The sequence below is a fragment of the Gigantopelta aegis genome, chromosome 9 (assembly GCF_016097555.1).
Source record: "Gigantopelta aegis isolate Gae_Host chromosome 9, Gae_host_genome, whole genome shotgun sequence".
Classification (NCBI taxonomy): Eukaryota; Metazoa; Mollusca; class Gastropoda; order Neomphalida; family Peltospiridae; genus Gigantopelta; species Gigantopelta aegis.
This window is the reverse complement of record NC_054707.1, coordinates 13,561,738-13,588,661: the sequence shown is the minus strand read 5'-3', so window position 1 is coordinate 13,588,661 and position 26,924 is coordinate 13,561,738. Positions and strand designations below refer to the sequence as shown.

The 26,924-nt window shown below is 37.5% G+C and overlaps 1 protein-coding gene across 3 annotated transcripts in view; it reads left to right on the top strand.

The window, feature by feature from the left end:
* Window positions 1-26,924, top strand: part of LOC121381341 (polycomb complex protein BMI-1-like) — a 73,580-nt gene that overhangs the window by 22,810 nt on the left and 23,846 nt on the right. Inside the window, exons 1-2 of one of the 3 annotated variants that reach the window (XM_041510617.1) lie at window positions 9,637-10,144; window positions 13,048-13,165. In XM_041510617.1, the coding sequence (XP_041366551.1) occupies window positions 13,051-13,165 (115 nt within the window). In that variant the 5' untranslated portion in view covers window positions 9,637-10,144; window positions 13,048-13,050. Of the gene's footprint in view, window positions 1-9,636; window positions 10,145-10,343; window positions 10,482-13,047; window positions 13,166-26,924 lie in introns of those variants that run through there. The other 2 variants (XM_041510619.1, XM_041510616.1) reach the window with 2 other exon arrangements.

Here is a 26,924-nt window from a genome sequence, read left to right as displayed (position 1 = left end):
CATATAGTAGTTCACAAGCGCGCATCCATGAGTTTGGAACAGCTAATCAGTGTGCTCTGGTGGTGTCGTTAAACATTCATTCATTCATTTCAATTTTTTATTTTTTTGTTGCTTATATCCAATTAAGTATCAAGGACGCTGTTCTGGGCACACACCTCAGCTGTCTGGGCTGTCTGTCTGTGGTTAGTGGTTACTGAGAGAGAAGAGGGTGTAGTGGTCTTACAGCTACCCGTCGGGCTGCGAACCCTCTACCTACAAGCCTTATGTCCGATGTTTAACTACACCTCACCGAAGCCGGTTGCAGTTAAACAAAATAAACTTGAACTTATCCATGATTTTATAGCGGGGGCGGCGGGCGGGCGAAAAGTAGATTAATATGATGCTTCAGTGGTTTTCATAAACAAGACTCCACAAAAGCAAAAATAACTACATGACCGAATAAACATACTACATATTAATAAATGGATTTTTATGTTGGACAGTTTCTATATATTACATTGCATTTTATTGATGTGTTGTTCTGTTCTGTTCTGTGCTGTACATAGAGATACACTGCATATAACAATTTTAAAATCTAAAAAAAAAAACCCCAAAAAAACAACCCTCCCCCCCGCCAAATACAGAAAACAACTCAAACAACAATAACAACAATATAACCACTACATGTATATAATTTAACAACAATAAAATAGATACATAGCATCAAGAAAAAAACGAAGAAAAACTTTAAAAGAAGATTGCTTGGTCATTTAGAATAATTCGAAATTCCAATCGAATTATTGTAGGTGCTAAATAATTAACTTGAACATCTATTTCCTCCAACAATAGTTAAATGTTTAATAAAGGTAGCCACCAAAACTGCTAAAAAAAAACCCCAACTAGTCTACTTGTTAATAATAATAAATATTATGATAAATGATATTATGGTTAAATATTATAATTCATATGATAATTCTAAAGCTTCTTATGTTGAATATACATACACGTGTGAGTGTGTGTCTATATATGTATATGTATATGTATATGTATGTATATATATATATATATATATATATATATATATATATATATATATACATATATATATATATATATATACATGTATATATATATATATATATATATATATATATATATATATATATATATATATATATATATATATATATATATATATATATATATATATACACACACACACACGTATATATATATATATAATTTTTTAAAGTTTATAAAAATACTAATTTTATTATGGAAATTAGAATGATAATAATCCAGGCAAATAATAGAACACAATAAGATTAATTACAGAAATTGTATACCTAAAAAACCGCGTTTAGAATAACCGTGACACCTCATTACTACTAACTATTAACAATCTCATTTGCATCGACGCTAAAGAAGTCACAAAAGCTTAGGCTATTTCGCTTTATCGCTGTGTTACGACCGTTTGCACGATCGGATCAATAGAAATATGAGAACCGCAATCGAGACCTGCCAATCACTACCGCAATCAAAGCTGCAACCAGCCTCTCGAAGGTTACGGCCTATCACAAGAATACCTCGGGGGTTAGAGCGTGCGGCCATGCGTGCCCTTTATGTATGGACAGTCACGAGCGGCGACGTCAAAATGTTAATTTCCCGCCCGCGGGGATGGACGCAAAGACGTTATTAGAATTTCCCATCGCCGATTTCTTTTTTTTTTTCTTTTTTTTTTTCTTTCTTTTTTCTATAAAGACTGGTAGATCCGTCACGGAGATATGGACATTAGAATACAGTATTTATTATACGAATTGCGTGCGGGCAGGCCGAAATTATTTGCTTAATACTGAATCCACAAAGAGAATATTGTTGAGATTATGGTGGGAAGAATATCGCGATTTGTGGCTTCCCATTAATACATAAAAACAGGCATAGAGTTAGTGGAGGTTGAAATTAATTCTAGTGGGTAGTCGATTTTTGAGGGAGCGAACTTACAGAAGAAACAGTAGTAATTGCATGGGCGTAGCGTGGTTTGGTCCTTGGGTGGGAGGGAAGGAGGGGGTCGAATATGAACCTAACGGACCCTTGTGTGTACATTTTCTTTGGAGACACATGTGAATAGCCTAATATTGCACGGTAATGGGTGTAGATGTCGGTAACAGTTCTTCTTGAATTGCTGTCAAAATGCCCACAATGCTAATTCAGCGTATTTGGCACACATTTATGCTTACATTGTTACCTGTATATTTCAACTTGATAAGCGTATATCAATAATATATATTATTTAAAACCCTCACACACTTACACAATCAAACAATCAAGGAAATTAAAACATTATTTATCAAAAGTGTTTGCTTATATAATTATCTACCCATATAATTACAATTATCCATAACTAAGGGACTTCATTGTAAAGAAGGGGCCCACCAGAATTATATTAGAATAATTTATTCTTCAGCAAATTTGTCACTGAAATGGCATAGTGTATGCCTGCTTTATTACTTGTTTTCACAAATGATTTTAGCTAAAGTAGCCTGAAATTAATAAAAGTAGAAATCCCACACGCAGTGATGTCTTCTTTTTTTCAGTCTGTGTCATGTTCGTTTCGTTATAAATGTATTATGATTACCGGCCACAGCTTTTGTCAAATAGAGCGTAATTATATTCCCCGAAAACCCGATTGACCCCGGCTTGACCCGACACTGAATGAATGAAACTTACAATTATTATATTTATTATAATTATTTCCAGAGGTCGCTATATAAATCGACAATATCTAAACACAATTTCTCAATGTATTGACATACAATAGCTATGGGGGTTGACAACGATAGTTGGGTCTTCTAGGATAATTACAGTTTTCAGTTGCGGATCCAGAAAATCCAGTTACCGAAGGGTGGGTGGGGTGGGGGGTGCAGTGACATGAGGTGGAATGCCAAGGGGACTTTGGGGGAGGTATGGAGGGGGATCATAAATAAATGAAAATTAATATATAATAAATATTAACTATCGCAACATTGGAGGGGTGGCCTTGCCCCCCCCCCCCCTTAGATCCGCCTCTGGTTTTACTACTGTATCATTCTGTGTATTGCTTAAACATAACATTCGCCAACTGTGACCATTATTATACTTTGTATATAATATATCGTGCCCATTGTATGCATAGAGACTGTAATCTTTTGATATATAAATAAAATAATAATATTTGTGATAGAATATGTATATCAATCATGCTCGAATCTATGACTCATTAACGGGAGGAAAGGGGAACTATACTGAACAAACAAAACAAAAACAAACAAACAAGCAAATTAATATTTTAATAATATATATGTTTCATAATACAACGAAATATGTAAATAGAATAACCACGATAGGCCTAAACTAGGCAAGACATTAATACTTTTCATGACCACAAAAACTAATGGGATTCGAACTGGTGAATTTGAAAACAAATTAAACCAAATTACATTAATGTCCACGTTTCTTTTGTTGTGCAGTATAGAACGCAGTGACGTAACTAGGAGAGAGCGCGAGTAGCGTAGAAAGGAAATCTCGAGAAAAGCGTAATGAAAAGGGCTGCTAATGTAAAATGTTGAACGTCAGTAAGTAGCTAGAGCCGCAAGGCAAGACAAGTCCATTTTAATATTGAATGATTGTGATTTGTTTATGAATTTCAGAATGATTCAGGATATAGTATTATTGTTTATGTTGGGTTTTTTGTGGAATTCTTGCCAGTTTCTTTGTGTTTTGTAAAGATTTTTGTTTATAATTCTAGATTATGACGAAAAGGAAACATTAAAAACGAGGTCTTTTCGTGGCCCATTTAAATAAAATAAATAAATAATGAAAACACTTAAAAAATCAATATACAATTCATCCTATCTGCATAGGCATGGTTGAATTTATATTTGTTTTCTAAATAGCAAATATTCGTAACCATTGAGAAAAATTTAAAAATAATTAGATTTTTAAAGCTTTTTTTGGGGGGGTAGTCATATTTTAATCCTTTTGTGTGTGTTTGTTGTATTTGTAATTTTTATTATCTTTTTTTTTTTCGTCAATGTATTCAAGTCACATAACTCATTCAACATATAATTTGTTTCCATTTGTAAACCGATAAGTGACTCGCTATTGAGTTTGCTGTTTAGTGCGCATTTTAATTTCTAATTGTGTTTGGGGTTTTTTAACGAAACTATAAACGTATATCTGATATTAAGTGACGTCAGATGATGCACTCTAGTTTACAGAAATGTAAAACCAGTACACGAGAACGGCCATAGAGCAGTTTTTTTCCTTTACTGAATTACACATGACATTTCTGACGCACAAGCGTTTTACACGAAACGAAGGTAATAACTATTTTATAATCATGTCTTGGATATAATATCCTGCTGTGAAGGAAATTGTTTCACACAACAAACAAACATGCTTGAATGTTTTGGGATTAAAACACGTTAAAAAACAGATTGGTTATCTGGAAGTAAATTATTAGTTAAACACTTTATAGCCGTAACCTTTACAAATCATCAGAATTGATGCCAAACGTTTTACAGCAACTGTCGTAAGAATGTATTCATTTATTGTCATTTCAAGTCGGACAAATTATCGATAGTTCCTTTGTGATTTTGTTGTAGAAATATCTTTAATAATTTTGCTGCTTTCATGGAGTGATGTTTTATCGTCTTAACGCCTTCCTTCAAGATGGCATGTGGGGTTTTTTGTGTTTGTTTTTCAAAATGAACTTGTAGCGTGTTTGATTACAAATAAAATTGTTTGCATTTTTTGCTTGATTAAGATACTTTTTTAGATATTACTTTTGTTCATGTTTGTATAGAAGATATTATTTTCAAATATACTAAGTAATGTATTAAGCATACTCATTCGATCTCAGCCAATCAGGACTCCACCACAGTTGGCGGGCAATGATGTCATTTTCTTGCTGCAGTACTATTTGTTATAATTATATAAATGTAAACTAAACATTTGCAGCTGATATACGATGTATTATTCTACGTATTGTTATAATTTGTAGCTAATATGTACACGCCTATCTTATGCATATAAATTGATTGATTTTGGTAAATAAATAAATAAATAAACAAGAAGAAAAATTCGAATAATTTTGAGCTTTATTAATTTTCAGTGTATTTATATAAATAATATTATTAAATTTTATGCATATTCATATTTTTGAATATTTCATTGGACCCTATGAAACATTATAATATAAGTCAATTAATTTTGAAATATGTTTGCTAGATTAATTAAAAAGCGAATTAATTAATGTATTGGTCACGAAATACCAAACAACATTTTTCAACTTCTTGTTTAGCTTAACAATTCTTGTCGAATCTAAAGAGTTTTTGGAAATTCTTGTGTTTGTATTAGCTGTAAATTAATTATATATAAAACACAAAAGAGACCCGTACCTAGAAAATTAGAGTAAGCGACTTTAATGATTTTGATATTACTTCGGTGGATATAATTCAATGGGGGTTGAATTAACAATTGATCAGTGTGTAACAAAAGCCTTCAACGAATTCGTGTCTTCCCAGTTTTACTCAATATCTCGCTGGAACCACAACTTCCGAAAACACTCTACTTTCTTTCCTTTAGTGACGTGAATCAACGACGAGGGTTGGCGATGGCTTTTAGACCATTTTGGCAGACTATCGACTGTTTTTTTGCATTACTTTTAATGAGCTCCCCGCACGCGCCGGCCACGCGCAGAGTCACGTGCTCGCAGCGATCGTGCCTATCTCAAGATGGCCGGAATTGATTCGCGGGGTTTTCCTCCAGTATCCTATCGATCGATCTCTCGCGACTTGTCGAGATGACCGAAAACAGCTGTCGGAAAATTCAATTTATTTTACTATCTGCAGGAGGCATGTATGGTCAGTTGTTTACGGTAGCCCATTTGTGCCATTTAAATTCGCACCTCCCTCGAATTTGGTTCTTATTTTGCATAATTTCGAAATTTTGTCGTGCTCTTTGCGTCACTCCCATGAAGTGGCGACAGCGGGTTTCCTCTCTCAATATCTGTGTGGTCCTTAATCATATGTCCGACGCCATATAACCGTAAATAAAATGTGTTGAGTGCGTCGTTAAATAAAACATTTCCTTCCTTCCTTTGCGTATTTATTGCGTATGTTAATCAGTTAACCATTTAAACATCCACAGAAGGTTGAAATACGTTTTTCGTGGGTAAATCCTCAGAGTTCTTATAGAAATGTGTCCAAGACAAATAGTTTAATTACTATTGCAGTTATCTCGCCTTAGTATTAACTTGTTTATGTAATAACATTGCGATATTCGGTAAAACCACTGTGTATTATTTATACACGTACTGCGTACTTTATTACTAATATCATACTTCTTCGTAATATGTTTATTACTAGTAGCGCACTTTGTTCGTAAAGTCTTTCCCATACTCTCGCTTTATTTCGATGTGTAGCGCATCGTTTCCTGTATTGGCGTACGGACTCCCTTTTTTAGGTGTGCAGGCTGGCTTTTGCCCGAATTAAACGAAAAAGCCTGAATTAAAACGAAAATGCCCGAATTAAACGAAAATGCCCGAATCTGTATAATAACATTTATTCATAATAGCATTACTACAAATCACTACGCATTTTTACATGGAGTAGAACTAATTTGTAGGGTGGAATGATAGAAATACATGGTAAAAAGGTCTCAGGTAAGCACATTTAGTGGTGTAACAATACATCGAACTATCTATATATTGCGATAGTCATTGCCTCGATAGCTATCCTGCCTGTGGGAACAGAACAGAACAGAATTTATTTACACTCTGGCCGTTCAGCAACGGCATAGGAGGGCTACATAATATAAAGGAACATATATATATATATATATATATGCCTCGATAGCAATGTATCGATAGTTAATTCAACTATCGATAACTATCGCAATTGTTTGCTCAACAATCGATAGTTTCGATGGTATGCATAGTCAAATAATATAGTCTACGACCAACGCATGATATCACTACCTAGTGACATTATTACAAATAATGTAAGTACAAACACAGACATACGTACATACACATACACGCACGCACATTCACACAGACAAACATACACATACAGACAAACACACACACACACACACACACACACACACACACACACACACACACACACACATTTGAAGACAGGTAAATAGTTTTGCGAAATATCTATTCATATTATTGTTATCAAGCGATTTAAGAACTCACAATGACTATTGCAATACTATCACAATAGTATTTTAACTATCGCAATACTATTGCAATAGTAAAACTGTCCGCAATAGTCACCCCTAATAATTTCCCCCCGAAACTGAGGTTTTGCTCCAGCATTAGGAGGCAGTTGCCCTCTCCCGCCTCCTGTCTCGTACGCTTATGAATGTTCCTGTTTGTGTTAACACTAAAAATATGTAGTGTGGTGGTGGTGGTGGTGTACGCGATTATCAAAAGCTAGGTTCGGCTACCCAGACAAGAAACAGATATTAGGCAGAGTAAAATAGTTGCTGGCTGTTACATCTATTTTACCGTTAATTTCCGCAATACTTCAACTTCTATAACTTATCACTTTGGGCAAACGCCACGTGTTTTCAGGTAGTTCTCGTGTTTGTGATAGCCCAAATAGCATTTTATGTCAAACTCAATAGGCACATTATGTGTGGACCCGTGGTCAATGACTTCAAGAAAAGTCGTTTAATATCCGTTAATAAAACAAACCCTGGGGGCGCTATGTATCTCTCGCTCTGCCTGATTTGTCATCACTCTCAGTGTTCCTGTCGGTCGTTGTATCCACTCACGGCGATGGGCTGTTACACCCGCTACAAGATTTCCTCTTTTCTCTTAAATATCTGCAGAGAAAATAAATCTTTCACCTTATTTATAGCGAATAAAAACTGGTCTGGTACATAAGAGTTGAACCGTCACGTAAATTATTATTATTATTATTACTAGTAATAATAATAATAATAGTAATAATAATAGTAGTAGTAGTAGTAGTAGTAGTAGTAGTAGTAGCAATATTAGCATCAACAGTAGCAGTATTAGCAGCAGCAGCAGCAGCAGTAGTAGTAGTAGTAGCAGTATTAGCAGCAGCAGTAGCAGTATTAGCAGCAGCAGTAGCAGTATTAGCAGCAGCAGTAGCAGTAGTAGCAGTATATGCATCACGTCAGATCATTTTAATAATAAGATATAAAAGATAATAAATTAATTACATTAATAATAATAATAATAATAATAATAATAATAATAATAATAATAAATAAGATTAAGACGTCTCCAAATAAACTGGACTAGCTATTAAGTTTCTCAAATAGTCTCAGTTAATGGGCTAATTTCTTCACCAATCTCCTGTTAAGTGCCACCAGTGTTGCCCATTAAGGTAGTTCCTCCTCTCTACAAAGACTTCCGTTGAGGGTCAGTGTCTTCCATCTACCCAGGTAACGAAACAAGACTTTGAAACTGGTTGTGCTCAGTGGATAAAGATAAGAATGGAAAGAAAGACAAAGTTATGAATAGGACGAAAGATAAGAATATGATTTGGAGGAAAAGGGGAGATGGGACCTCACCAATTACACCGACTCGTGGGTATCATGGCTATAAAAAAACGTATCTGAAATGGGGTGGTTTAACAAGTTAATACAGGGGTGAGACAGTCGAGATATGTATAACTGGATGGTCAATGTTTTTTAGTTTTTTTTAACAACATCACTACAGAATATTGATTAAGTAGTAATCAGCTGTTGATGTCAAACACAGTGTGTAATTCTGACACGTGGTCTTCAGAGGAAACCCTCCACAATTTTCAATTAGCAAAGGATCATTTATATGCACTTTCCATCACACAACATGACCTTTGATATACCATTCGTGGGGCACTAATAGGAATAGGAATGACTTAAAGGACGATTCCCTGTTATCTGTGGCACACAATAGCAATATCACAGTTTGCAACTGTTGTAAAGGTTACATTTCGCCTGACCCAAGGTACCTGTAATAGATTATACACTCATATTTTAGTCGAGTTTAGCACGGCGTTCTGAACACTACTCTGAAAGGTAGTTCGAGTGCAGAATGTTGTAGTCCGACATGCCTGCCGTTAAACTGAATTTTCCAGTTGTAATGCCAAACTGAATTTGCAAATTCAGTTGAACGACATATATAATATCGAACTTAGAATCTTGCTGTCACATAGGTTTATTAGCTGCAAAATGAGGGTTTTTTTTAATGTACTTTACAACATTCCCAAAAATATTTTAATTCCCCAGTCACAGTCAGAAACCCCCACGGTTGTTAATGGTGTGAACCGACTACCCGACCATTCGGTCTTATTGTACCTGGCACGATGAGACGACGAGACCCCCACAATCGAGGAGCTGAAAACACAAAGTTTCTCAGCGACCCATAAATCTGCTGCACTCATTATCATATTAGAGCGGAATACTCGACGAGTTGTATGCAGAGGAATGTTGCACCTCTCCGCGATCCTCCACAATAGCTCCCAGTGCACGATCAAACAAAACGGGCCTCGCAGTCGGAGTTATCGAGTTCTCCCAAACACCATTGGCTGTCGAAGGTGAAGCACGAGAGAAACAGAGAAAAAGTAATAGAGGGAGATAGAGCGAGAGCGAGAGACTGCGAGGAAAGCCAAGCGTTCTGTGACCGCCAGCCAAGTATCTCGGCTATAACGGCTTCCACTCGCCGTGCACATATCGATAGCGTGAGGACACGGATTATGTTGGTCGGGGCGTTGATTTCGTCAGACTGGCCTGTCAAGCGCCACACATCTCCACCCTCGCTTATAGTCGACTGAGAAACCAGGTTGACGTAACCGTGTCGGGAGGTCGGTCGTCTGTCTGCTCGAGCAGCCGACACAACCAGTAGTCGCCGCAGTGGCTTCGTCAGGTGAGGGTCGAGAGTAGTGGTGGTCGACAGGCGAAACACGAACGAGTACACAGGCGATAGATAGATAGCGTGGGACTTGTTTGTCGAGGATACTCTGTGACGTTTTACTACTACTGATACTGAGAGATTGTTTACTACTGATACTGTTTACCAGTGATGTCGTGACTAACATTGATCGTGTGTGACTATTTACCAGTGGTAATTGGTGTAATGTGACTGTTTCCATGTGATACTGTGAGTATTTACCTTTGATGTGTGACTATTTACCATTGATATCGTGACTGTTCGCAATTGACAGTGCATGACGATTTATTAGTGGTAGTATTTGACCGTTTACGGCCACGTTTTGGAATGTAAAATTAACAAGAAGAAAAAACGTATTATTTGTGTCTTCAACGTGTATGTTATAATAGTAAAAAAAACAACCCGAAAACAACTGTCATTAAAGACACTGTGAGGCTATTTACCAGTGATACTGTGAAACGCAGGAACATAACATCAGCAACGAGGAACGTTTGTTCATGTTTCCAAGCTGCGTAGTGTTGTTGTACCAGAAGACTGTTTGTCAGAGGTAATATAAAACTAGTTACCAATGGTTTTGCGAAACTATTCACTGCTCTTTAAGGATATGCTAGTAAAACCGGCAAAGAAGAAGTCTTATTTTCATATTTCCAAGCTGTATAGTTTTAATTAATCAGGTTTGTCAAAGGTATTATAAAAAAATATTTTCCAGTGATAATGTGAGACTATTTACAGCTACTTTAAGGACGTACTAGTTAAACCTGCAGAGAGAGAGAGAGAGAGAGAGAGAGAGAGAGAGAGAGAGAGAGAGAGAGAGAGAGAGAGAGAGAGAGAGAGAGAGAGAGAGAGAGAGAGAGAGAGAAAAAAAGAGGGTTTTCTTTCTTTTCCAAGCTGTCTGTATACCTTAGTAGGCCTATTATTCTACCACCAGCAGTCCTGATCATGTTACTAGAGAGTGCATAGAATCATTCTACTAACAATATTTCAGTTCTGTGTTTTTTCCCTCCTGTGAACGTAGGATTGTATTATTTTAACCTCCGCTAAGCTTGAGCGATGTTTCCCATTCGCTCTGACAGTTCTAGTTCGTGAACTGCAAGCTTGGATTTTTATGCACTGGATCCCGTGAACGAATGCATTTCCCGTTGGACGTTTGCTTCACACTTGAACAAACAGGCGGGAAGTCGGTGCGATTTATTGCTGCTCTGTTCTCGAGGAATCTGATGCACGTCGTCTGCTGAACTGGCTCGACACGACCACATGACACTCTCTGGGATATGCCGATGCTCTCTGCAGACAATAAGTTTGACACTTTCTGGAGTATGCTGATGCTCTCTGCAGACAATAGGTTTGCTCTCTTATGTGTCGAGTCCCATTTCATGACTTCACAGTTTGTGTGATAGGTGCTACAGATTAACCACTTGACGTGTCGCATAAATGTATACAGTACTAGTAAAATATTATATTTATGTTACTAGTATTGTTAGATTCTTAAGTGTGTGTAACCACTATGTGTGTAATCACTAATATGGTTTCATTGGCATGTGACCCCACTTTACTTGATCCAGTAGCAGAAGCCATGGTTTATATATATTTGTATAATATGAATATGTGTGCCCCCCCCCCCCCCCCCACGCCACACTTTTTGGCATCTTCCTACGCCACTGGGTTTGTATTAGATTCTACAATACACAGAACCACTATATCTGCTATTATCTTATTTGTCTTAATTCACCCTCCATTCATATTACTATGTCCGTGTTTAAATTATTGATTGCAGTCAGTATTGGCCTACTTGTGTCTAGATATCATCCTCAAATTACCATTATATCAAAGTAATCTACGCCCTACTGTGCTCACTCCCTCCATCTATTCAGAATTCTGCCTGGCTAACAGGAATGGCTGTGAGTGATAATCGGACACAAAATGGGTCAGTGTAGTATGGATTGTAGCAGAATTCGACGTGAAACAAAACTGTGTTGAGTGATTGCTCTCTTATATTAGATTATGGGGAGACATTTACGATACTACCATGCTGATAACGTACTAATTCACAAGCTAACGGAAACTAAAATTTCAATTTCCCTGAACTGGACTCAGTGTAATGATGGGAAGCGAGAGTGATGGCTGCTTTTAAACGTTGAGGTATGTTGTGGCATTTAAAAATAACTCTCAAAATAAAATACAGATACCTGAGAAATATTTTTTCTCGAACACTAACCTTGAGGACCAAAATCATTCAGCTGCTTAAAATATTTTTAACGACGACGAAAGTCACGAAAAGTTTATCGTTAATTCACAATTTTGCTGCCTGTTGCCTTTACAGGACAGTATATCTATCATGCTGTACTTATCTGCGAGTCGTGTTTACCTGTGTCACACTAAACATACACCTTCAATATATATAAAACAGATTGCTAGACTCAAAACTAGCATACAATCTCTACCATACAAATAACATGTAGGTACAGCCTGGAGACTTAGCAGAAGTCTTCAGTCTTGGCTTTAAACAGTTTATTAGCGGCGGTGCTGATTCCATATAAATTATAACACTTTCAGTCTCGTGATTCAACTGGTGAAGATAAAATTAGAAGGCCATTATATAAACTGCATTCAGTTCACTTACAAGCGATTTCGTCGAATCCGTCCTCCAGCAGATAATAAGCAGGAGCTCTACTAGAGCCTCTAGGATCAGTGGTGGAAATCCAGGTTATTTTAGGATATAGACGACTCTGGTTAGACATGTTTTGTTGTTGGAAGTACTCGAAACTTCAGGAAATACACCAATGTACTTGGTTGTTTATCTCGCTAACATTGGTTGTTTCTGGCATGTGCCTGATTATATTTGCTAATGTTTCATTAATATGAATTCTCAGATTGATAGTCTCACATTGATGTTCATCTTATCTCGACTTCCACCAACATCACAACCCTTGACATTCCTAACACCAGAATATTGTCTAGTTAGACTTGATCTGTTTGAAATTTGCTGTTTCGCCGAAGGTAACCATGAAATCGGTAGTCTCTGAGGGGTTTATACCTGGGCATAGTAGGGGAAAATAGCTAATACTAATTAGTGTTTTCAAATATATATATGTATATTTTATTTTGTCTTTCAGAAAATGACTTGCCAGCACTCCCGGATGCGGATCACAGAGGTGAACCCCCACCTGCTGTGTGCGCTGTGTGGAGGTTACCTCATCGATGCCACCACCATCGTCGAGTGTCTGCACTCGTGTGAGTACCCTCTTTATTAATGTCTGTTCTCGTGTGAGTACCACCTTGCTTAATGTCTGTACTCGTGTAAGTACCACCTTTCTTAATGTCTGTGCTCGTGTGAGTACCACCCTGCTTAATGTCTGTGCTCGTGTGAGTACCACCTTTCTTAATGTCTGTGCTCGTATGAGTACCACCTTTCTTAATGTCAGTGCTCGTGTGAGTACCACCCTGCTTAATGTCTGTGCTCGTGTGAGTACCACATTTCTTAATGTCTGTGCTCGTATGAGTACCACCTTTCTTAATGTCTGTGCTTGTTTGAGTACCACCCTGCTTAATATCTGTGCTCGTGTGAGTACCACCCTGCTTAATGTCTGTGCTCGTGTGAGTACCACCCTGCTTAATGTCTCTGCTCATGTGAGTACCATCTTTTTAAATGTCTGTGCTTGTGTGAGTACCTCTTTCTTAATGTCTGTGCTCGTGTGAGTACCTCTTTCTTAATGCCTGTGCTCGAGTGAGTACCACCTTTCATAATGTCTACACTGGAGTGAGTACCTCCTTCTTAATGTCTGTGCTCTTATAAGTACCTCTTTGATAATGTCTATACTCTTAATGTCTAGACTCGCGTGAGTACCTCTTTCTTAATGTCTTCACTTGTGTAAGTAGATCTTTCTAAATGTTTGCACTCATGTGAGTACCTCTTTCTTAATGTCTACACTGTGATTACTTATTAATGTCCGTACTCGTTTGAGTACATCTTTGTTAATATCTGCACTCGAGTCAGTACATGTTTCTTAATGTCTACACTCGAGTGTGTACATGTTTCGTAATGTCTGTGCTCATGCGAGTACCTCTTTTAATGTATGGACCCGTGTGAATATCTCTTTCTTAATGTCTGTACTCTTGTGAGTAATTATTTCTTGAGGTCTTCACGCCTGTGAGTACCTCATTTTTAATATGAGAACTTCTTTGTTAATGTCTATACTCACGTGAGTACCTTTGTTAATGTTTACTCTCATTCGAGAACTTCTTTGTTAATATGTATATTCGCGTGAGTACCTCTTTGTTAATGTTTACACTCATGTGAGAACTTTCTTAATGTCTATACTCGCGTGAGTATTTCTTTGTTAATGTCTCCACTGCTATGGGTACGACTTTCTTACTCTGTGGCTCAGCGTGGTTCGTTCTCTCAGGTCAGTCAGTATTGACTGTCAGGGGCGGGACGGTGCGGTATTCCTTCTGTCTGGTTTACAGTTTTTAAAACTCGCGGAATCCCCACAAACGCATCGTACAGACTAGAACACCATGTGCAAACTGGAAGTAGAAGCTAATCAGACACTAATTTTGTTTTAATAAACATAAAATGTATGACCTTTTTATTTTCGTTTTTTTCTTTTAAACATTCCCTTAAGTGTGGATATATGTTTAAGTGGTGGTGATATCGTATTTTGATGCATACTTGTGTAAAATGGCCGACAACAGATTCCAATCATGTTCCTATCTCTTTGTTCTCTCTTTTTTCTTTTCCTTCTGTTTTCTCTCAGACACACATATATACATTTACTTTGTTATACTACTACGTCATCATCATCATCATCTTCATCATCACCACCACCATATATTATACATGACATGACAATTACTTATACATTATTGATCTGTGAGTTGTATATATTGTAAGGCAGTGAATATGGCTTCTCAGCCTATGCACTGCCTATGATCTGGGAACAATACATCTTTAAAAAGAAGAAGAAAAATGTAACCTAATTTCCTTGAAATTAAATATTAATTTCTAACTGACATCGAATGTCATGACATTTTGGAAACGACATCATTAAAAAAACAAATCACTGAAAACTGTCAAAGGTTGAAAATAATGGCACTAACGCGCAATATGTGTTTAGAAGTATGCACTGACGCACACACATATTTAAATATTTAACTGCTACATATAAACAGCTGGAAGGCTTTTTCTATAAAGGGCTTTGGGGACACTGAGTGGAAAACACCCCTCAATATTTAAAAGCACCTGAATAAGCAGGTTTACTCGAACATTTCTACTTTTGTTATGTGAAATCACATTTGGTAAGTGAAATATGTATATGTATACTGCTGTAGAGCAAAGTTAATATATGCAGTTTGTTTTGTTTAACGACACCACTAGAGCAAATTGATTTTAACCTACAGGCTTCTCAGTACTGTATATCAAATATTTGCTAATTCTGACGGTGCACTCGTAGTCTTCAGAGGAAACCCGATGAAATTTGTTTCTCCATTAGCAGCGATGCCCCACGACTGGTATATCAAAGGTCATGATGCGTGCTCTCATATCTGTGAGGAAATGCATATCCAAAAATCGCTTGCTTGTAATGGAAAGAATGTAGCGGGTTCATATTGGAAAGTGCATTTACAAATGTAGATGGTTTCTTTACAAATAGGGGCGGGACGTAGCCCAGTGGTAAAGCGCTCGCTTGATGCGCGGTCGGTCTGGGATCGATCCCTGTCGGTGCGCCCATTGGGCTATTTCTCGTTCCAGCCAGTGCACCACGACTGGTATATCAAAGACCGTGGTATGTACTACCCAGACTGTGGGATGGTGCATACAAAAGAACCCTTGCTGCTAATCGAAAAGAGTAGTCCATGAAGTGGCGACAGCGGGTTTCTCTCTCAATATCTGTGTGGCCCTTAACCATATGTCTGACGCCATATAACCGTAAACAAAATGTGTTGAGTGCGTCGTTAAATAAAACATTTCTTTCTTGCTTTAAAAATATATTGTCAAAATTACCAAATGTTTGACACCCAACAGCTGATGATTAGTAAATCAGTGTGCTCTAGCGGTCTCGTTAAACAAAACCCAATTTAGCATTCTAAAAATTTAAAGTAAACATTTTGTATTTAATCTGCCCGGGCGTGGGGGTGAATAACAGCCCATTCCATCTTCCACGCTACTTACGGGCCTGAACATGCCTTGTACTTCAGTCACGTGTGTCGTGTTTCTATCTCCTACACTAATGACTCTCGAAGGTTGCGTTGCGTAACTCAGTTACAGGCGTAATTAACTGTTCTGCCAGAGCAGCGTTACGCAGCGCAGTATTACGCACTAATGGATTGTTCTGGCGGACGACACTAATACGGACGTCCGCGGATTCTCGTTATCAAACACATGACCTTTGTGACCCCAGGGGCATCAGGTGAATAATTAAACATGTCCTTTAGCGAAGGCCGACAACAGCTGTGCACATTAATAGTAGCAGAGAACAATTTCATTTTATTATGAATATTCATGAGTGGATGAGCACGAGAATTCCATTTTAGTGGTTAGTTGACAACATGCATGGCTGCTCACAGATCACATCTTCTGTATGTTTGTCCTAACCATCACTTAAATATATATCCCACTCGCATTGTTAGTAACGTCTCTTGAAAGACAATTCTTGTAAATATTGTATTGCAAATAAACAAAGGTTCCGGTGTATGGTATTATACATTAGCTAGAGGCGCAGAAATGGAAAAGACCGCCGGACTAGCACTAACCAAAATGTATTAGTTGATTATAATTTATACTAATCCATTAGTGTTCAGCACAATATTGATATAACTTATAATAACAGAAACTTGACTAAAAACGATCATCCAGTGAAATCAGGACTTGTCAAGACTTTCTTTTTATTTCAAACTTTGATCCTAATAATATATTGAGATTATTATACGAGCTTGTGTGTCGTACTGGTTTTATGAAACGAGTGTCAAGATTTTTGTTTTGCCCGAGCGAGAGCGAGGATAATACATGAATCATGACACAATTTTCGTAAAACAAAAAGTACGACTCACACGCGAGTGTAATACTTTCTTTATTATCCATATTATCATTGTTGTTTTCTTTATGCATAACAAGACCCAACTCAAAATGTTTAAGCCACAACTAGAAGGAGACGACGAAATGACGTCATATTTCAAAGGCACAGTCTGAGCTAGGATTGGAGAAGCAACGTCATGTTATGACGTGGCCCAAAATAATTACGTCATTACACTTGTTATTACACGTGTGTGCATCGTATGGTTATTATTAACTTGGTTATGTGTGAAATAAGAGTAACAAGACCACATACAATATATATGGATGGGAAGGAGGATTTGTTTTATTTTATTACATATTTTTAAAGTGAAATATAGCCCTCATATAGAATTGATAAAACTGGAGAAGCGACTTTTCCTTCCCAGCAGAAAGGAGAGACGTTTTATGAAAATAGGCAAAGTGAATATTTATCGGTACATTTCGTAATGTTTCGTCGTGTTCCGTGTTCATTCGGAAAATGTTCCGAATTATACACACGGTCCGAATCGTAATATTTCGTTAACAAATACTACTAGTTCTGCTGATACATTTTAAGCAAAACAGTTGAATATTTTTTTATTAAAAACATGACAGTAATAACTAACTGTTAATTAATGTATCGTTTGTGTGCAAAAAATAAAGGTACTAATATAATTATTATTATTTTTTTTTTTTGTATTACTGAAATGCATCTGGCCTAGAATAGAACTAAGGGTCTGTCCCGAGTCGGGTCACTGGCCAGAGATGGGAACCGGGACAAACATGCTTGAAACCTTAGTGGTATATGACCTTGTTAAAAAATATTGGACTTGGACTTAGAACTAAACAACGCTAGACTGATCACTGGATATGATGCGACGTGTGTTGAAGTGCAGTCTGGTGCCAGAGTAAAACAGTAGACTGACAAGTTGTTAGTGATCTATGACACAAAACACATCAGTTTCTTCACGTCACATCAGTGTCGTCACGTCTGTTTCATGATTTGGTTTTTCAAATCAAACTAGGTACAAAATATTACGGCGACTTCTTAGGGCGGGACGTGGCCCAGTGGTAAAGCATTCGCTTGATGCACGGTTGGTCTAGGATCGATCCCCGTCGGTGGACCCATTGGCGATTTCTCGTTCCAGCCAGTGCTCCACAACTGGTGTAACAAAGACCATGGTATGTATTATCCTGCCTGTGGGATGGTGCATATAAAAGATCCCTTGCTGCTAATCGGAAAGAGTAGCCCATAAAGTGGCGACAACGAGTTTCCTCTCTCAATATCTGTGTTGTCCTCAACCATATGTCTGACGCCATATAACGGATAAATAAAATGTGTTGAGTGCGTCGTTAAATAAAACATTTCCTTCCTTCAAATTCTCACTACTGCTAATAACTCGGAGAATTAAGCCGACATTCAGCGGGAAAAAACCTCCATTTCGCCGTCCAGATTATCATTAGGGCCTATATATATATATATATATATATATATATATATATATATATATATATATATATATATATATATATATATGGTGTATAGATTTCAGATGTAATATTTTTGGGGAAATGCTATGCTTAGGAATCTTCAGCTGTGCTCTTAGATATGAAATAATGATGTTGGTTATGGTAGTGGATTAGAACTTGAAATATCATGGTCGTTTCGGGTGGGTGGGAAGGGACACGCTCAGCAACTATATTTTTATGTGTTCTTTAAGAATAAAGAAAAAGAACTCAACTGGAAATAAAGCTAGATGTTAGTCAGAAGAAAACAAAACAATAGGTCGTCCACAAAACAAAATATTAGCACTTTCTGCACTTTTGTTAGCATTTGATAAAAAAAGAGGGAAAATGGAGGAAATAAAACAGCTGTCATGCCTCAGTGATTTCTTTGTAAGCCATCTGCCCCCAGGCAGTATTTGACAGTTATAAATGTTCTTGTTTTTAATGTCGCTCTCTAGCTGATCAATATTTACAAGTAGAGCCCAAAGCTGAACAAAACAACATGAACACGACATACCTGCATCATCATGGAGACAACATCAACAAAACAAAAACAAATCTGAGATTTGCTGTTTCTGAATTGTTGCTGTTTCTGAATTGTTGCTAATGAGTTTCTTCTACATTGAAGAACATAATCATAGTCGTGATAAATATATATTATGTAAACGTTTGTGATGAACGTGTACGATATAAATATTAATTATTTAGATAAGATAGATTTTATTGCATACAGAATTGTCGAAATGACGACAGAGTGCAACCCACGACCTCCAATAATTAAAATTAAAATTTAAATTTTAAATTTTAAAAAAACCAAACCCGCTCAAAAAATAATAATATAAACAAAACAACCCCACAAAACCCCCACTCCAAACCAACCAACCCCCCCCAAAAAAACCCCACAATCCCCCCCCCACTCCCCCACCCCCCAAAAAAAACCCCCCAACCAAAACACAACTACAACCCCCCAAAAAAAAAACTACAAAAAAACAACAACAAAACAACAACAACAAAACAACCCCAAACCAAACAAACAAACAAACAAACAAACAAAAAAACCCCACCAACAACCCAAAGAAAAGAATTACTCGTTTTATACCATCATTTCAAAACATTTTACATAAATATATTAGTACATTTAGTGAGAAAGTTAAATCATCAGTTATATGTGACCGTGTATTATACTGAAAAATTATTCAACGAATGACACGTATCCTCGCTGGGTCCTGATTGTTCACAGTGAAATGCACGACGGAAATCATCTATAACCCGTGGCAGCTATATCACATAATAACAGTAAACTTCAACATGATACCCAGCGTTCTAGATGCTGTGTCCAAACCAATTAGCCAAGTCATTAAAAACATGCATCAGTTGTTGCCGGGCGAAGCCGTTAATTATAATCCTTGAATAGCCTATAGACTCCCACACTGATTACACGAGTAGCGGGTTTCATGTAGAACTATAGTTAGAATTACCAAATGTTTGACATCCAGAACAGAACAGAACAGAACTTTATTTACAACAGCCTAAGAGGAACATAGTTACGTGGTCGGATTTGGACAAGACGTTTTACAGGAGGATACGAACAATTGTGAATACAATTAGCTCTGTCCTGTACTAGTTTTAATTTAGCAATGTAGTATGTGAGTGGCAGTCCTCCTTGTGGCTTTGCAAGATGATTGTCCAGTATAGGATCTCCTCGAGAGAGGCTCTCTTTCTGATGCGCGTTCGGTTTGGGATCGATCCCCGTGGGTGAGCCCATTGAGCTATTTCTCGTTCCAGCCAGTGCACCACGACTTGTATATCAAAGGCCGTGATATGTGCTATCCTGTCTGTCGGATGGTGCATATAAAAGATCACTTGCTGTATTGGGGAAAATGTAGCGGGTTTCCTCTGATGACTACGTGTCAGAATTACCAAATGTTTGACATTCAATAGCCGATGATTAATTAATCAATGTGCTCCAGTGGTGTCGTTAAACAAAACAAACTTTAAACCCTTCTATGGACGAGCCACTAGATAGAGGTTCATGGAAGCAAGCACTATTTTACCAAATTCTCATTTGACTCTGCCTTGTGCAGAGATACGGTCTTGCTCGCATTTAGCTGTTTTGTCGTTCAGATGCAATACATTCCAGTAGCCGATGAAGAATAAATCAGTGCTCTAGTAGTAACGTTAAACAGAACAGACTTTAACTTACCCACACTGATTACACAAAGAGACATAGACAAATTGCTTATTAACGATTGCTTACATTTGTGAACGCGTATGATGCGCCGCGTGTGAGTTGGAAAGCACAACGTAAATGTAGGACATAATTATTATGTCTCATGCAGAACTTATTGAGGGTACAAAGACACATGCCATTATTCTGTTATTGTTATTCCGTGGCTGAAACTACGTGGATCAATTCACACTGAAGTGTGCGTGTCGGCTTGTTTATAATTGCCTGCCAGACGTTGTTATGCTTCTCACCATCATTATTTACCATACAGTTTCACACTTCCGTGTTTTAACAATAAACACAATATCAGACATTGTTTATGACATATATGTCTGGCTTTCTTTCCCATGATGGTCGGATCAGGCAGCGTATCACCTTTTTATCCATAATTAATAATTTTTTGGCTGTTGTATTTTTTTTTTTTTTTTTTTTTTTTTTGTTGGTTGATATTTTGTTTTGTTGTTGTTTTTTTTTTTCAGTGGGATTCGTTTACTGAAGGCCTCTAAAAATCGCGAGAACGATCATTTTGTTGTCGCGCCGCTCACGCAAATCTAATTTTGCATAATCTGTTTATCGTTCGCGCATTAAATTTAATACAGCTCGGATTAATTTAAATAGACATAGTGGGTTTTACAAAAGAAAAGAAAACTTGGGTTGCCTGAATTTTTGTATATAAATGTTCAATTATCAGAAGCTTTTATACATTTTCTTTTTCAATCTAGCTAACAGTTCATTCTAAACGACACTACCGCCCTTATACCCAAGGGGAAAGGAATATGGTCATAAAAACAACTGGCTCTCCTTTGGGTTTTAAATAATGTGGACATTGGATAATTTGAAGCACTTTCTTATTTGAATTAAGCGAAATTTATACACTGGTTAAGATTAAACGAATGTTAAGCAGCGTCTCATCGATATTAAAATAAGTTTTGATGCTGTCTGGTTAGTGTTAGGCAAATTTTAGACACTGTGTCATTTAGATTAAACGGATTTTAATAACTGACTGGTTAAAATAACAATAATTGTATGCTCAGTCTCACCGAGATTAAAATAATTTTAGACGCCATCTTGTTGAGATTATTTCGTTTTAAGTACTGTATAATTTGGAATAAACGAATTTTAGCAACGATCTGGTTAAAATTAAATGGATTGCCTTGTTGAGATTAAATAAAATTTAGACACTGTCAAAATGAAATTAAACGAATTTTAAACACTTTCTCAGTGAGATTAAACGAATTTTAGACACTTTGTGAGATTAAACGAATTTTAGACACTTTCTCAGTGAGATTAAACGAATTTTAGACACTTTCTCAATGAAACTAAACAAATTTTAGACACTTTCTCGGTGAGATTAAACGAATTTTAGACACTTTCTCAATGAGATTAAACGGATTTTATTCACTGTCTCAATGAAACTAAACAAATTTTAGACACTTTCTCAGTGAGATTAAACGAATTTTAGGCTCTGACTCAATGAAATTAACAAATTTTAGGGAACGCCTCATTGAGAATAGACGAATTTTAGACACTGTCTCATTAAAATTAAACGAATATTAGGCAACAGACCATTGAGATTAAAAGAATTTTGGACCCTGTCTCATTGAAATTAAACTAATTTTAGACGACAAATCATAGCGATTAAACGAATTTTAGGCGCTGTCTCGGCGTGAATGAAATAACATCTGACACTGTCAGTGATAGTAAATACAACGTGACCAGACCCTAACTACACGCTGTTGGTATGGGCGAAACTTTACAACTGTCCGAGTCCAAACATTAAAAGTTTTATAACCACCGGGCCACTCTCTTCCCGAAGTGCTTGAGCTCGTGTCATGATTTACGACTGATCCGATGTCCTAAAATAATTACACATTTATTACCAGAGTCGTAAATGTGTTATGTAACTGGACCCTCGTGTAATATTTATACTTAGTACACTCATAAACAATTTGGGCGATACGTTGGACAACGTGCTAAAAAACATAACCCCGTTAAAACGAGTATCTATCAGTATGTGTTCCGTGTTTTGAGATATCCCCGCCTCAAATAGTAACCTTTGTTTGACATTTGCAACAGGTAGATGTGCCTTACCAGTCAACATATGACCTCGTGACCTTTTTGTTTCTCTAGTTACACGTCGGCGATTGTTCGCCGACCCGGGGCGATACGTGTTTTACAAGTTATGGGAACGCTGTGCAGAATGTGTGCCGCTGCATTGGTTTCGGGGCTTATAGAAGCTGGAGCGCTGCGTAGCGCGGTGGGGTTTCAAACACACACACACCAGCCGTTTGTAATAGTACCGCACCAACCTCTTTGCTTCATTTCCATTGGCAAAAAATAAATAAAAAATAAATAAAAATTAAATAAAAATTATTCATGTCGATTCAAACACACTATATATTATGTATTGTAACATATCTCTCTAGTGTGGAATCTGAAACTGATTTTTCTATGATCTGCCATATTTCCAGATTACAGGAATCCGGTGTAGTAATCCAAAAGGATTACCTATTGGTGTTCAGTTTCGAATACATTAAATTAGATAATTTGATAACAGTAGAATGGACATATAAACAAAACACGGTCAAGACAGCGGCTGTAAATTATCTTTCGTGTGGTCTTTAGAATCCTGAGCCCGGTAAGTCAGAGCAAATGTAAGACGTATGATAGACGTAGGTGACACGTGAGGGTTTATTCCAGTAACTCAAAACATATGGTTGTAGGAGCATGATAATCAGTCCCCGGATATTTACGAAACTAAACTACGAGGTAGCGCCGTCTTAGTTCCACATGTTTTAGTTACAGGATCCAGCAATGCTGAAATCCATGGCCTGTGTGCATACATGTGTTTGTTTGGAAAACCATATTAATTTTAAAATATCACATAGCTTGATAGTTAAAAAGAAAACTGTAAATTGCATATAAACATTCCACATATGGGTCTGAATGCAGAAGATGTTACGGCCTCTCCCTAATACTTGCTAATGTTATATATTTCAACAAGCACATACAAACGTGAGAGAGGTTTTTTTTTTAACGACAACACTAGAGCGCATTGATTTATTAACCATCGGCTACTGTATATCAAACAAACGTGAGTGATGCACCAAGTTGCCAACCGAAATATTTTAGTGTTAAAGTGTTTTTGGACCATATACCTCATTTCGGACTACATAATTGTTTATAGAGCTTTCAAATTTTTGTTATCCACATACCTCATTTCGAACTAAAAGTAAGACTACTTAATTGTATATATGCGTCGATATACTGTAAAGTGTAATCGGAAATATATTTGTATGGTTTACGGAGAACAGAATGAATTGAGCTCTTTTCAAAACAAAAACTCTATTTTAAAAACACAGTCTGTATTGGTTTAGAGTAACGACTGAATTGTTTGTGGCAAAGATTGAATTTTCTTTTTTTAATTCATCACAAGATCCTTTTTTCCGCCACTCCCACTAGTGTCATCTGATACTCCTATGATGGTTTGTGTCCCTGTAGCTTCTGTTTTCTGTATCTCCGAGATTTGCCGCCAGCAGATTATCTCTTATTGCGTGTGTAAGAACCATAGTTATTTGTTTTTCCGCAAGTTCAATTCCGCACGTCAATGATGACCACTGAAAGCAATTTGTTAAGCTCCATGTAATCATCAGTCAAACTTCAGTGGAAGATCCAGAGGAGTTTCAGAGGGTTCTAACCTCCACCTTCTAGGTTAATTTGAAACGAAAGTCATTTATAAAACATCAATATGACAATACTCCTCCAACTGCAGAGGTCACAGGCTTCCGAGCAGACCATCACCACCGACTCATTAAAGGGACACTGCTACAAATCTGATTTTTCTGAATCCTTTGAATTCGAGTCGCTCCTGCATCTGATTGCGAATTCGCTAAGTGGCAGGTTCTCTTCCTGGTCAATATCTCAAAGGTCGATGCTGAGCACGAGGTTGTAATACAATTTGCTCCAGGAAGGAGAAGAAGTTGTTTGGCGCGCGCTCTTCGACGCAGCGCCCTCTGTGCTCGGTCACGTTCATTAGCGCGAAACTCATATCGACTGTAGTTGAAACAGGATCGATATCCGTATCGCTGGAGATGACTGGAATCGGGATGCAGAGCGGCGTGCTGGGCACGAATTATTCAACCGAGTGGGAGGTGGTGGGAGTCAGGTCACGGGGTCGCGGGCTACTTCCCCAAGGAAGACGAGTTATCGACGTGCAATATCGGACGATGTGCAATACAGCCGTGATGACTGCTAGCGCGGAGATAAGGAATCTGATATCGAGTAATATTCGATAACCTTCGGGTTCTGTTTGTTTTTACTGAATACTTTATAACTAGTATTAATTACATAGACTGGTGGAGAAAAACATCAGGGATCTCACCAGTACTTACAGAAAACAAAGACTGCAACCAAGACCTTAATCCAGTGTCAGGGAGTTAACCGTGTTATTGGCAGTCAACCCCACACTACTGATATTTCCTTCTCTCAATATGATTATGCAATATCAAAGCAGATTGAAATAAAATCATAGTTGAATATCCACTATGGAAGGAAGGATATGTTTTATTTAAGGATGCACTCAGCACATTTTATTTACGGTTATATGGCGTCAGACATATGGTTAAAGAAGACACAGATATTGATAGAGGAAACCCGCTGTCGCCACTTCATGGGCTACTCTTTTCGATTAGCAGCAAGGGATCTTTTATACGCACAGAATAGCAAATACCACGGCCTTTGATGTACCAGTCGTGGTGCACTGGCTGGAGAAATAACCCAATGGGCCCACTAACGGGGATCGATCCCAAACCGACCGCGCATCAAGTGAGCGCTTTACCACTGGGCTACATACTATGGAGTATCTATCACCTGTTTTCAATCAAATTGATGCAGTACCTAATCTATATTAGTGCATTATATTTTGCTTCAATCTTCTCTTAATTGGACATGATTTCTGCTCCTTTCGTTTATTTGTTGTTTGTTTGCTGGACTAGTTATGAAGATGCTTAAAAAACTAAGAAATGTCAGGTTGTGTATCTGTCCAAAATGTTGCACGAGTTCTACTAAAATATGTTAGCTGTGAATCGGTAGAAACGTGTAACCGTTTGTTTCATTTCTAAAACCGTATAACCTTGAATCAAAGTCCTTACTAATTGTCGCGTGCCATTTTTAATGTCATGTACCAGTTGTGCTATTTAGAAACACAAAATAAAAAAGTCCCCCACCCCCATTAAATGAAAAAAATTAAATATATATATATATATATAATCAAACATCGAAGCAACAGCATTATTTATTCAAAATCGTATAGTTTAGGTGATAAACAAAGTCGTATATCTGCACAAGACAGTGTGCAAACTTTCTTACAGCCACTGCAGCCGTAAAGCTGATGTGATGCGAATCACAAACGCTAATGTTTTGCAAAACTGCCATTTCCAACTCTATGTTTGGCTGTTTGGTGCGACTGCGGCCCTGGAGACGACTACATAATCATTGCGAACACGAACACTTTTAGCGAGGAAACAAAATGGTGAGATTTTCAAAAATCAACGAAAAGCAGTCATGTTATTGGCTGGCGTGTTTCAATTCGCCGACATCAACACAAGTAAAATGGGGGGGGGGGGGGGGAGAATAACAACAACGATTATAGATACGGTTTCTAGGGCATCACAAAGTTACTGTCTACGTGGCGATAACATATCTACGAGTTAAGTGAGTAGAATAATCGAGCTCGGCGCACAATGAGCTCGGTACGTGTAGCAGAACAAATGCCGGGGCCATGTTGGGTTAATTTGCGCGCATTACTCACCTGAGTGGCGATTTGCGCACGTAATGAGGTGGCGCTGTCACAATCTCTTAGCGAACGCTGGCTTCACGTTTGAGTGAACGCGTAAACTGGAGATAATGAACACCGGTAATGCGACGGAACGTCTTAACTAAGATAAACAGTGAACTTGATGTAGTCGGTGACTTCTTACCCTCGTTTGTTGATAGAGAGCACGCAGGTCTCTCTGCGTTTTCTATACAATATGTATGTGTCCCGGACCCAGTCACTGGCGAAGTCAGAAGTCGGACCCGGGATAGGCGTGCCTGAACCTTGATAGGATATGAGCACATGGATAGTTCCCATTCCCATATATACTATGAAAGCGATGATGATGTCTGTGGTATGAAATAGTCTACCCGCGGTTTAATATTTCTTAGAAGTTAAAGTACTGAGTGCGAAGATG